The sequence below is a fragment of the Rhinoderma darwinii genome, chromosome 4 (genome assembly GCF_050947455.1).
Source record: "Rhinoderma darwinii isolate aRhiDar2 chromosome 4, aRhiDar2.hap1, whole genome shotgun sequence".
Lineage (NCBI taxonomy): Eukaryota > Metazoa > Chordata > Amphibia > Anura > Rhinodermatidae > Rhinoderma > Rhinoderma darwinii.
The window spans coordinates 335867507-335881236 of NC_134690.1; the positions used below are offsets into that span (position 1 = coordinate 335867507).

At 45.0% G+C, this 13730-nt stretch overlaps 1 protein-coding gene across 1 annotated transcript in view; it reads right to left on the bottom strand.

The window, feature by feature from the left end:
- The window catches only part of MTHFD1L (methylenetetrahydrofolate dehydrogenase (NADP+ dependent) 1 like), a 219307-nt gene that overhangs the window by 160953 nt on the left and 44624 nt on the right, over nucleotides 1-13730 (bottom strand). Inside the window, exons 12-15 of the mRNA XM_075862846.1 lie at nucleotides 5821-5957; nucleotides 2542-2588; nucleotides 994-1101; nucleotides 219-293 (exon numbers count right to left, since the gene is read on the bottom strand). Of these exons, the coding sequence (XP_075718961.1) occupies nucleotides 219-293; nucleotides 994-1101; nucleotides 2542-2588; nucleotides 5821-5957 (367 nt within the window). The remainder of the gene's footprint in view (nucleotides 1-218; nucleotides 294-993; nucleotides 1102-2541; nucleotides 2589-5820; nucleotides 5958-13730) is intronic.

Below are 13730 nucleotides of genomic sequence, written 5' to 3' on the forward strand. Positions count from 1 at the left end.
GCTCTCCCTAGGCTGTTTCAGTGAATACGATGTAGACAGCACATTCACAGTTCTTCGACTCCTTTTGTCTCCAGTTTAGAGGAGTAACAGGATACAGATGAGCCCCGTTCCTTCCATCAATGGGGATCTCAGCAGGTCAGACATTTATGGCATAACTCATAAATAGTAATTGGAATAACTTTTTAAGAGACATACTCTGTAATACTGCAATAACTTACCCTTAACCGAGCAATTTGGATTGAAGAAAACTTCCTCACTCCATTAATAGATGGAACAAGACGATTATATAAAGCCTGAAAGACACATTACTTTATGTAAATTTCATAATGTAGAAGGGAACATGGAGTTAAATTTTAAAAAATGCGCACGTCAAAATGGCGTCTTTCAGAATGGTACTATGGAATGCAAGGGCAATGTGTAAGTCTTTGTTTACACTTGCGTAGTGGTTTACGTTTATCAGCTGCAATACAGCGAACATTAAGGGTCAGTTTACACAGTTTTTTTGGGGTGGATTTTGTCGTGGAAACCGCATTGGAATCAGCGCCAAAAAAACGTCTGAAACTGCCTCCCATTGATTTCAAAGGGGGGGATGGGGGTGTTTTTTCCCACTCGCACTTTTAGCTGCTTGCGGGGAAAAAAGTGACATGCTCTTTCTTCCCACGGTTCAGTCTCTGAACTCCCAATGAAATCAATAGGAGGCAAAGAAGCATTCCTCACAGCATTTTTTTTTAATGGCTGAAAAACGCAGCAAAAATCGTGGCAAGAAAGTGCAGGCAGATTTTTCTGCCTGAAAAAAAACCAAAAAACAACTCAGTGTGAACAGGACCTAACAATCAAACTGCTTTTAGCTGCACTCAATTTGAAGACTAGTTGGTGCGGATGTACTTCAGATGCAACATGTGGACACAACCATATACGAACATCTTAAATCTTGGCTGTGTGCCAAGCAATATACAACAACTGGAGCACCTCATCACCCGCAGTAATATTTACCTTGTCTGACTGAGTGTTCTCATGCAGGATCCTTGCATCTATAGCAGCCGCAAGCAAATTATTGGCTGCTGTGATCGCATGGATGTCGCCGGTTAAGTGCAAGTTAAACTGCAAAACAGAAAGACAGTCGGTATAGCCAAACTTTATGGAACAGCAATCTATCAGAAGAGAAATATGGATGCTAGAGTCATTTTAAACCAACATTTTAAACCTATTCCTTTCAGTGGTTCCACTAGCACGTAGATAAAAACTAAATACATATCAGACTATACTACATGTGGTACTTAACCAGTTAATAAAACAAATGAAAAGGAGAATCAAGAAATGTTTATAAGTAGTTTGAGATGTAAGGTGCCATATCCTACGGCGTTTAAAAGGTCTCAGGTCAATTTCAGAAAATTGAAGTTCTGTGGCTGTAATCACACATCCGTTTTTTTAAGGGCTCATAAATACTGGCCATCAAAAAATAGGACATGTCCTATTTTTAGCAGTTTTCACGTCCAGACAGCCCCAATAGAACAGCCGTTTTTCAGGAATCAATCCTTGTAACGGCCGGTAAAAACTGATCCTGGTTAAGGACTTCCTGGACACAGAACTACTTTGAGCGCTGAGCCCAGGGAAGCCCTTGACATTACTGTACATATATGGGCAGTGGTGTCAGGGCTTTCAACAATGGAGTCCCCAGTCAGAGCATCGCAAATGATATCAGGTTTTTTTTTTTGTTTTTTTGTTTTTTTAACAGCCATGAAAATTGGATGGCAAACTGCCATTAAAAACAGACTGGAAAGGGATGAAAACTTGGAGCCACACTGATGCAAAATTGCCATGAAAAACTGACAGTTGATCAGTTAATAATGGCCATTTTTTTTCCCCACTGCCGTGTGAATGTAACCTTATAGGGGTTTTCCAGCTTCTGACAACTGATGACCTATCCACCGGACCCTGCACAGATCAGCTGGTCCGGTGCCTCGGTGCACCGGACGTACATGCTTGAAGCAGTTAGCTCCGGCTACGGAGTAGCGGCCGAGCTGCAGCTCTGCTCCTATTCAAGCGAATAGGAGCAGACCTGCAGCATGGCCGCTATGCTATGTAAGGAGCCAACTGCTTACAGGCTCCGTACATAGCATTATGTGCCACAACATCCGGTGCCCGCAAGCCACCGCAGAGGCTTATCGGTGTGGGGTCCGGGTGTCGGACCCGCACAGATGACATACTGATGACCTATCCGGTGGATAGATCATCAGTTGTCAGGAGGTGGACAACCCTTTTAAGGGAGTACAATTTACGGGAAAATCCATAATAGAGTGAATATTCTTCTCCAGAATATAGCCAGTCTCTTGTGGAACAAGCACTCCCATTCTGTGAATAATAATTAAAAAAAAAATCTAAAAAAGGTACATCTGGTATAAGGACCTCCCACTACAAAATATATTTTTCCGCAAACACAAGTCTTCTATTAAGAAGAAAATAAATGAAAAAGTTGCGGACCCTTTTATGAAAGGATTAACTTGTGGCTGTAAAAACACTTAATATTGTGATAGCCCATACCTCTTCCATCGGAATAACTTGAGCGTATCCGCCACCTGCTGCTCCACCTAAAACATGAAGGTCATTTGTGAGAACACTACTGCATGCATTTACGTCACACACTGGATTTGTCAGCATTTCTAAGATAGAATATTACTAATAGACATTGCTAGTAGTGTAGCAAATATCATAAAATAGTTTTTCTAAGGATCAGACGAGCTACTACGTATATAAGGCGTCATGCACACGACCGTAAACTCTTAGAAACTCATAGACTTCTATTGGCGACGGGTGCCTTCCCGTTTTCTCACGGGAAGGTGCCCGTGCCGTTGAAAAAGATAGAACATGTCCTATTTCAGGCCGTAATAACGGCACGGACAGTCCATAGAAGTCTATGGAGCTCTCGTAATGACGGGTGGCTACATGTGTGCACCCGTCATTACGGCAGCGTTGCTAAGCGACGTCAGTAAATAGTCACTGTCCAGGGAGCTGAAAGAGTTAACTGATCGGCAGTAACTCTTTCAGCACCCTGGACAGTGACTACCGATCAGTATAAACCTGTAAAAAATAAAAAACGTTCATACTTACCGAGAACTTCCTGCTTCCTCCAGTCCGGTCTCCCGCCCGTTGCCTTGGTGACGCGTCCCTCTCGAAATCCGGCCCGACGTCCTGGATGACGTTTCAGGCCATGTGACCGCTGCAGCCAATCACAGGTCAATCACAGGCTGCAGCGGTCACATGGACTGCCGCGTCATCCAGGGATGTTGGGCTGGATGTGAAGAGAGGGACGCGTCACCAAGACAACGGCCGGGTAATTATGAATTTCTTTAACTTTTATTACAGAAAAGGCTGTCCCTTCTCTCTATCCTGCACTGATAGAGAGAAGGGACTGCCGATTAGTGCAGTGCTATTTTGCCGCCAAAAACGTGCCCGTAAATACGGGTGGAATACGGGTGACACCGGACCCATATTTACGGGCACGGGTTCGTAAATACTGGTGCAAAACGGGTGGAATACGTGTGACACTGGACCCGTATTTACGCCAGTATTTACGGGTGGGAAAAAATACGGTCGTGTGAATGAGGCCTCCGTTCAAAAGAGGCCAATATTATGGAACTGTAAGTCAAGCGTGCATTCCAGTACACAAACTACACTGCAACCCGTAATGAAAACATGGTATACCTAACAAGGCAAGAGAAAAAAAAAAGGTGTCAAGAGAACTCGCAAATAGAAGATGGAGGAATGACCATCTGTGGTTTGAGCTTTAGCATTCACCCTAAATCTACATGTTATGCTTGTCAACGAGTTACTCAAAGCACGTTATTAGATGAATGACTTTTGGGCAGGATGTGAAAGATATATGCTATTTAGAGACACAGACCGCTTCTCATCATGGCACTAGAAAACTGGAGGACACCGATATAAATCCTTAAAAAACCTTTAAAAAAAAAACAAAAAACACCAACGTAGTACCACTAAATTATAAAATTCCATATGGAGAAGTGGGTCTGTTTTTTACTTACCCCAAAAATTCTCAACTCAAAAATACATTTAAAAGCACCTCTATTTTTTATGAAAGCCCAAGCCGTGCTTTCTATCACCCAAGTGCAAAAAAAAAGTGCAGGGGTGCCACACAAAAAGTGCACAAGGATGCGGTCTATCGCAGCCCTTCTCTTAAAAGAGAGGCCCCGACCCTCCAAGCCTCAGGCCAAGAGGATCGATGATCCGCCCCTTGCCGGAGCTTAGGGAGACCCAACAACACTCCAAGGCTTCTACCTGGGCTGCCAACCCAGTGTCCACCTTGGAGCCTGCTTCTACTTGCACCTCCTTTCCGAAGAAGGGAGGCCTGGTTGCAGGGTAAGATGGAACCAGATGGCTACACATTTTCCCCCTAGACCTTGGAAGGGTCCCAAAAGGGCACTGCATCCGAAATCCTGTGACAAACACAGTGAAAAACCAAATTAAATAAGTGGATGTGCGCTGTGATACAGCCTGGACAACTGCCAGGTATAAAAATTCCTCATCTCCTAGCGAGAAGGCCGGGAGAATAAAGGTGTGTGCTCATATAGTGTGAAAGAGAGTGCGTGCAAATGTGCCTTCACTCAGTGGGATCCCACCCCCAATGAGTTAGGGCACCCCAGGGTCAGCAGCCCTGGGGCACATAGCAACTCGGGCTTCCAAACTACCCGACCTCGATCCGGCGGTCGCCTGGTCACCTACAAATAGTACCTTTAAACCAAATGCGTACACAAGAGCGATGACCGTTGTGGTTCCCTGCCCTCACCTCGGCTTTCTGTCATCCCCCTACGATGGACCGTAATTCCACCGGCAGGGATGATTACTAACCTTAGCTTGAGCAGGTACTACACTTGATCTTAGCCAAAAGGCCGAGAAGCGACATTTAAAAGCACCTCTAAAAACACAAGTAGAAGTAGCCACTCTTCTAGACCTCCCCTTTACATTCTCCCAGTTCAAATAGTGACTCACGGAAGTTACGGATTCTCCTTGCGGAGAAACAGCTGGTAGGGAGTCTTTAGGGTAATGCTCCCTGGGAAATCGTATGCAAAACAGTCTCCTTCAGAAGGAAGAAACCAGTCTCTAGTGCCACCTATAGGTGACGAACCTGTAAGCCAATGTTCAGCTCTTTTTAAAAAAAAAATATATAAAAAAAAAAAAAAGGAGCTTTAAAAACGTGACTCGAGTCGAGTGAAGGGACACGAAGCTGAAGCAGGGCATTGTAAGTTAGGTTGGATTTACACAAGCGTGTGCGTATTGCGTGCGCAAAAAACGCAGGGTTTTGCGCGCGCAAAAGGTACTTAACCGCTCCGTGTGTCAGCCCCGTATGATGCGCGGCTGTGTGATTTTCGCGTAGCCGCCATCATTATGACACTCTGGATGTTTGTAAACAGAAAAGCACGTGGTGCTTTTCGGTTTACATTCATATTTTGACAGCTGTTGCGCGAATCACGCGCGTCACACGGAAGTGCTTCCGTGTGGTGCGCGTGATTTTCACACACCCATTGACTTCAATGGGTGCGCGAAATACGCCCAAAGAACGGACATGTCGTGACTTTTTTCGCAGCGGACTCACGCTGCGTAAAAATCACGCAGCAGTCTGCACTGCCCCATAGACTAATATAAGTCCGTGCGGCGCACGTGAAAATAACGCACGTTGCACGGACGTATATCCCGTTCGTCTGAATAAGCCCTTAAAGATATAGTATTGGGCAAACAGCAAACTACCTGTTATCCTACTAGAATACAAACATAAGAGGAAAAGAGAAATTTCATAAAGTTTACCTTTGACTCCAAAAGTCGGTCCTTGTGAAGGCTGCCTCAGACATGCAAAGGAATTGATATTTTTTTGAGCCGTCAAGGCTTGCACTAGCCCAATGGTAACTGTACTTTTTCCTTCCCCGAGGGGTGTCGGTGTTATTCTACGTGGGGAAAAACAAAAGCCGAAGAAATTCTTTTCAATGTTCAGCATTTAAAAAGGTCTAAAATATCTACCATTAAAACCCAAACAAAAACAACAAAAAAAAACGGACAAGAATGAATCAATATTGCTACTGATGTCAATGAGGCGGCTGGTCAGGCAGCACATGTCTTGCATTTAAACTATTCAGCGTGACACTAGAGAAAGAAGTCAGCTATTATTTTGGCAAGAGATCCAAGAACAGTGATGAATTAAGACAGGGATTTTCCTGTAGCCATGGAGCCAAAACTGCATTTCGAAATAAACGATTTGTCAAAAAGACTATAGCAGGTCTACACTTCAACTGCCCTGGAGTATTTTAGGCCTGGATATCTAGAATTATAACAACTCTTTGTATACCTTTGTGGAGTACAGTCAGAATAGACCATATATGCAAAATCCAGTAAAGTACCACAATTGTAGCAGCAAACATTATGCAGATAACTCAACATAAAGAGAAGTTTATAAAAAAAAAAAAAAAATGAATAAGGAGTCCTGCAAATACAACATATAAACAAAGTGATTTTGGACAGCTAGGGTATATTCACACAGGTGGGATTTGCTATGGAAAACTCCACAGCAAATAAGACCCAGATAAAATACCACAGGGAATCCCGTCCGAAAGTCTGCACAAAAAAAACGTAACACACATTCTCACCTCCCCTGGCGTTAGCGAAACATCTCTTGTTCCCCCATCTACTCTGTGTTAAGCTAGCCTCATGGGATGACGTTACCTATGATTGGCTGCAGTAGTCACATGGGATGAAAGGCCATCCCAGAAGTACAGAGACTAGACAGGGGCCAGGGAGGTATCCCTATAAGGCCTTATTTACACGAGCGTATTTCACATCCGTGATATACGCGTGAAAATCAACCTATGCAAGTTAATGGGGCCATTCAGACATTCTGTGTTTTTCATGCAGCGTGTGTCAGCTGCGTGAAACTCACTGCATGTCCTATACGTGAGCATTTTTTTGCGCATCACGCATCTATTGAAGTCAATGGGTGCGTGAAAATCACGGACAGCACACGGACGCACATTCATGTGCTGTGCGTGATTCGCGCAAGTTGCTCAAGAAACGATGGGAAAAAGAAAACCACCTTCATTTAATTTTGTAAACGTCAAAAACCGCGTGACATAAGGATGGCATACGCGCGAAAATAACGCAGACACGCACCAAACACTGATGGCACACGGTACTGCAACGCGTGCAAAACGCTGCATTTTGTACGCGCGCAAAACGGACACGTTCGTGTGAATTAGGCCTAAGAACAAGTAAGTACAACCTTTATGTTTATTTAAAACCAGTAGTCGGGATTTTTTTTTAAAAATGCACATCCCCATTTAACTAAACGGGGAGATTAGCAACAAACATGCAACCATTCGGCTGTGGATAAAAAAAAAAAAACACGTGAACGTAGCTTTTGATCCTGGAGACTGTATAATAACGAAAAACATCCTAATATGTCAACAAAGCAATCTTGCAGCCCAACTACCTAAATGGGTTCAAAATTCTGTGCTAGTTAATCTTATAAAACATATTTATAGGGCTCAAAATTATATTTCTGTAATAGAGCTCCAAATCCCCTTCACTGAACTGCCAGAGATAAGCCCTTATTCACACGACAGGGTTTCCTGGCCGGGTGACGGCCGTTCATAAAATCGGCCGTCACCCGGCTGCATTAGGAACAATAGACCCCTAATTGGGCTATTCACACGACCGATTTTTTGACGGCCCGGGAAACCTGCCCGAGTGTAGAGTGCATGTGAGGAGGAGGAGGGTCTTTTTTTGCTCCCTGTAGAAGTTGGAATCTCCAATCCCCGGCCGGGGATTGGGGATTCCGCTACAGAAGTGAGTGACTACACTGTCCATATATGGACACAGCGACGTCACCTCACTTCTGAAGCGGAATCCCCGACCCTGTGGCCGGGGATTCCTCTCCAGGAGAAGTCCGTGACTACACTGTCCATAGATGGACATTGAAGTCAGTGACTTCTCCTGGAAGGGGGGGGGGGGTGGGTGCAACCTACAGGGGGCTGTGTGGCATCACCTGCAGGGGGCAGGGTGGCATCACCTGCAGGGGGCAGGGTGGCATCACCTGCAGGGGGCAGGGTGGCATCACCTGCAGGGGGCAGGGTGGCATCACCTGCAGGGGGCAGGGTGGCATCACCTGCAGGGGGCTGAGTGGCATCACCTGCAGGGGGCTGAGTGGCATCACCTGCAGGGGGCTGTGTGGCATTATCTACAGAGGGCTGTGTGTGGCAACACATTTAAATGAAATTCATCCGATTTTACGGATGCAAAGCGGGTCAAAATCGGCCGTTAAAACCGGCAACACGGCCCGGAACGGAATCTGAACAGATGCAAAACGGATGCAAACCGGCCGGGAAAAACGGCCGAATGTATCGGCCGACACTCTAACCCTGTCGTGTGAATGAGGCCTAAATCATAACGTTTTGGCTGCCTGCAACTTTGTTTCTACAGGGAAACACTTCTTCGTAAAAGTTATAATACAATACAGTATTGCTTGTTAAAAAAAAAATAAAAAAAATGAATACCTTCCTATGTAACATCAGCTCGAACTTAAGGCTGGGTTCACACACTATTTACGGACGTAATTCGGGCGTTTTAGCCCCGAATTACGTCCGAAAATGCGGCTCAAAAGCATTTGAATGGGTCTTACGATGTTCTCTGCAGACGGTAAAAAAGACGCCCGCGTCAAATCAGTGCCTGTCACTTCTTCAGACGTAAATGGAGCCGTTTTCCATTGACTCCATGGAAAAACAGCTAAAATTACGTCCGTAATGTACGCAGCGAAAGACTCCTGCACATGCCATTACGGCTGTAATTACGGTGCCGTTTTCTCCTGAAAACAGCTCTGTAATTTCAGCCGTAACGGAGGCTGCCGTGTGAACATACCCTTAGCGTTACCGGGACCCACAAGGACTTTGAAGTATAGTAAGGCATTCATCCCACAAATGTGTGCATTTCTAAAGTAAAAGTACTTTATTATTAAAAGTCAAAAGTTGTCCAAGAAACATGTTACCGATACATTCGGACTACCTTAAAACCAGACCTAAATAATCCCTATACATTTTGGAACCCAGTATAGTTGGTAACTGGAGACAACTCTACTACTTGCCCTTAGCTTTAAACAAAGTGAATGATCAAATTGGCCAGAAACACACAAACTAAACACAGAATACAACAACCTTTATGGATGTGGAGATTATAAGGCTATTCTAAAACTTGTTTTTTAGTTAGGCTGGGTTCACACGACCTATATTCAGGCGTAAACGAGGCGTATTATGCCTCGATTTACGCCTGAAAATACGGCTCCAATACGTCGGCAAACATCTGCCCATTCATTTGAATGGGTTTGCCGACGTACTGTGCCCACGACCTGTAATTTACGCGTCGTCGTTTGACAGCTGTCAAACGACGACGCGTAAAATGACTGCCTCGTCAAAGAAGTGCAGGACACTTCTTTGGACGTTTTTGGAGCCGTTTTCTCATAGACTCCAATGAAAACAGCTCCAAAAAATGGACGTAAAAAACGCAGCGAAAAACGCGAGTTGCTCAAAAAACTTCTGAAAATCAGGGGCTGTTTTCCCTTGAAAACAGCTCCATATTTTCAGACGTTTTTGGTCACTACGTGTGCACAAACCCTTACTGACTGGCTGGAGTTATTCCTAGTCTAATAGGTATAACAAATTTATAGTTTACTAAGGCTCTTATAGGTGTCAATATGGGAATGAAAAGGCTATGCCCATCTAAGACATTTATGGCACATCCTCATAAGATGGAAATACCCATTTAAAAGATCTTAATATTTATAAAAAAAAAAAAAAAGAAGTTAAAGAGGCTCTGTCACCAGATTTTGCAACCCCTATCTGCTATTGCAGCAGATCGGCGCTGCAATGTAGATTACAGTAACGTTTTTATTTTTAAAAAACGAGCATTTTTGGCCAAGTTATGACCATTTTTGTAGTTATGCAAATGAGGCTTGCAAAAGTCCAAGTGGGTGTGTTTAAAAGTAAAAGTCCAAGTGGGCGTGTATTATGTGCGTACATCGGGGCGTGTTTACTACTTTTACTAGCTGGGCGCTCTGAAGAGAAGTATCATCCACTTCTCTTCAGAACGCCCAGCTTCTGGCAGTGCAGACACAGCGTGTTCTCGAGAGATCACACTGTGACGTCACTCACAGGTCCTGCATCGTGTCAGACGAGCGAGGACACATCGGCACCAGAGGCTACAGTTGATTCTGCAGCAGCATCAGCGTTTGCAGGTAAGTCGATCTTACCTGCAAACGCTGATGCTGCTGCAGAATCAACTATAGCCTCTGGTGCCGATGTGGCCGACACGATGCAGGACCTGTGAGTGACGTCACAGATCTGCACTGCCAGAAGCTGGGCGTTCTGAAGAGAAGTGGATGATACTTCTCTTCAGAGCGCCCAGCTAGTAAAAGTATTAAACACGCCCCGATGTACGCACATAATACACGCCCACTTGGACTTTTACTTTTAAACACACCCACTTGGACTTTTGCAAGCCTCATTTGCATAACTACAAAAATGGTCATAACTTGGCCAAAAATGCTTGTTTTTTTAAAAATAAAAACGTTACTGTAATCTACATTGCAGCGCCTATCTGCTGCAATAGCAGATAGGGGTTGCAAAATCTGGTGACAGAGCCTCTTTAACAAAATGTTATATACTGAAAGTTTTTAACTTTCCTCTTCTGTCTAATTGTTTTAAAATTTAATTCAGTGAAATCTAAAATATACACTATACGGCCAAACGCACACGACCATCACACCGCTGCAATAGCAGATAGGGGTTGCAAAATCTGGTGACAGAGCCTCTTTAAGCTTCTTGGACATCTCATTACAAAACCATGAGTTTTAATATGTAGTTGAGCCACGTTTCACACACCACAGCCTCCACTCATCTGAGAAGTCTTTTGGACTAAGAAGATTTTGGACTTAGGCCCCACTCGCACAAACATGAATTTCGTCCGTGTGCAGTGCATGGAAATCGCGCGCAGCCCACGGACCCTTTGATTTGAATGGGGCCATTCACACATGCGTGAGTTTTCACACAGCGAGTCCGCTGCATGAAACTCACTGCATGTCCTTTATTGCTGTGTTTTCACGCACCTACGCACCCATTGAAGTCAATGGGTGCATGAAAACCACGCACTGCACACGGATTTAACAAAAAAAAAAAAAAAAAAAAAAAGTGCTTTGCGAGTGCCTGAAAAACGCATGCCACTCGCAAAGCACACTGAGGCATAACGCAACACACACAGACCAGATTTACACGCATAAGTCTGACACGCTCGTGTTAATGTAGCCTAAGTATGTGGGAATGTGCCCATTCAGCCAAAGCCGTTTTTACATGCCACGGGCTTCAGGATCGCATGGCTGTGTGCTTGATTTTATGCATCTTTTAGCCATAATGCGTAAATACATTTCTCAGAAAGCCAACGACTATGGGAACTTTTACAGTACCTGTCAGGGGTGTCAGAGTTCATAGTGATTCTGCAGTTATATGGGACCTGGGAATGTAAAGCTATATAAACTAAGCCGGTTTTCAATCAAAGAGTCCCTATGGGATGTAATGGTATGGCCATGGGGTGGTAACAGTGGCGTAGCTATAGGGGTCGCAGCGGTCGCAATTGCGACCGGGCCCCGAAGCAAGCACCTTCCTGCTTCCGGAACGCAGCGGAGGTCCTGACGTCACAGCGCTGTGCGCAGTGAATGAAGTCACAACGCTATGCGCCGCGCACAACATCGTGATCCTGGATAGTCAGGACCTCTGCCGCGGCTGAAGAGGGTAAGATTAATATCCCTGTCTGCTGAAGCTGACTGGCGGGGTCCAGCTCCCAGGAGCACGCCAATCAGCTGTTTTGAAGGGGCCGCAGCACTCGTACGAGAGTTGCTTCCCCTTCATTCCGGTCACTTGCTCACACTGTGAATCCGTGTCGGCGATTCACAGTGTGAGCGAGTAAGGGAAATGAAGGGGCAGCAACTGTCGTATGAGTGCTGCGGCCCCTTCAAAACAGCTGATTGGCGGGCTCCCAGGAGTCGGACCCCGACACATCAGCTATTGATGGCCTATCCTGAGGATAGGCCATCAATGTTTAGGGACTGGACAACTCCTTTAAGCCTACGATGTTGCAGGCTTAGAGGGCCCATGAGACAGGATCACAGATTGTGTGATGCTGTCTGCTGGGCCCTGTATCTAAGCCAATCACATGGTAGGCTTAGATACATGGCCCATGTGTGATCCTGTCTGGTAGGCTTAGATACAGGGCCCCAGCACACAGTAATGTTATACTGTATAAGATTACTGTCTGCTGGACCCTGTATCTAAGCCTACCTTGTGGTAGGCCCATGTGTGATACGGTCTGTGGTACCCTGTATCTAAGCCTAACACATGTGTTACTAATTGTTTTTTGTGCGTTTTCTTACAGGTTTGGTCGTTGGACTACGTTGGATTCAAGGACTACTTCGATGACGGATTTTTTTTTATTATCAATAAAATGGTTAATGAGGGTTGTGTGTTTTTTTTTTTTTTATTTCAATAAAATATTTTTTCTATGTCTTTGTGTTTTTTTTTAAACTATATTACTACCGCCTTAGTAATGGCCGCCGGCTGATTGACAGCATCCATTGCTAAGGCGGGACTTCGTGTTAGCCGGTGCGGAGGCTAACACTAACCCTCATTATTATTCCCCGGGTCCTGGGAAGAGCCGGGTACGATCCAGTACCTGACCATCTGTAGTGATGGTCGGCCACCGGGACGGCCGCAGACTGGTATTATCAGGCAGGGACAGGCCAGAAACAGTGGCCTTTCCCACCCTGGTGATGCTAGGCTGCTGCTGCTTTATTGTATTTGGCTGGTTATGAAAAATGGGGGGGGGACCCCACGTCATTTTAAAAAAATAATTGGAAAGAACGATGTGGGGTCCCCCCCAATTTTCATAACCAGCCAGTTACAACAGAGCAGCCTAGCATTACCAGGGTGGGAAGGGCCACTGTTTTTGGCCTTGCCCAGCCTAATACTACCAGCCTGCGGTCGCCCCGATGCCTCTCTGCAGATGGTCGGGTACTTGTTCGTACGCGGCTCTTCCCAGTACCCCTGGTGGCGGTGGGTATCAGGGTAATAATGGGGGTTAGTGTTAGCCTCTGCACCTACTAACATTAAGCCCCGCCTTAGTAATGGATTTTGTCAATCAGCCAGCGGCCATTACTAAGGCAGTAATAATAAAGTTTAAAAAAAATATTTTATTGAAATAAAAAAACACAACCCCCATTAACCATTTTATTGAGAATTTTAAAAAAAAGCAGTCATCGAAGTAGTCCTCGAATGCGACTTAGTCCAACAACCGAACCTGTAAAAAAAAAAAAAAAAAACACAAAAATAATTAGTAACACAAAGAAGCAAAATTATTATGCTTACCTTTCCTGGGTCCAGCGCTGGAGCCGCAATGTCAGCGAGCTGGGCCCTATATCTAATCCAATCATGTGTGATACGGTCTCCTGGGCCCCATCTCTAATCCTATCATGTGTAATATGGTCTGCTGAGCCACTGTATCTAATCCTATCATGTGTGATACTGCCTTCTGAGCCACTGTATCTAATCCTACCACGTGTGATACGGTCTGCTGGGCCACTGTATCTAATCCTATCATGTGTAATACTGTCTGCTGAGCCAATGTATCTAATC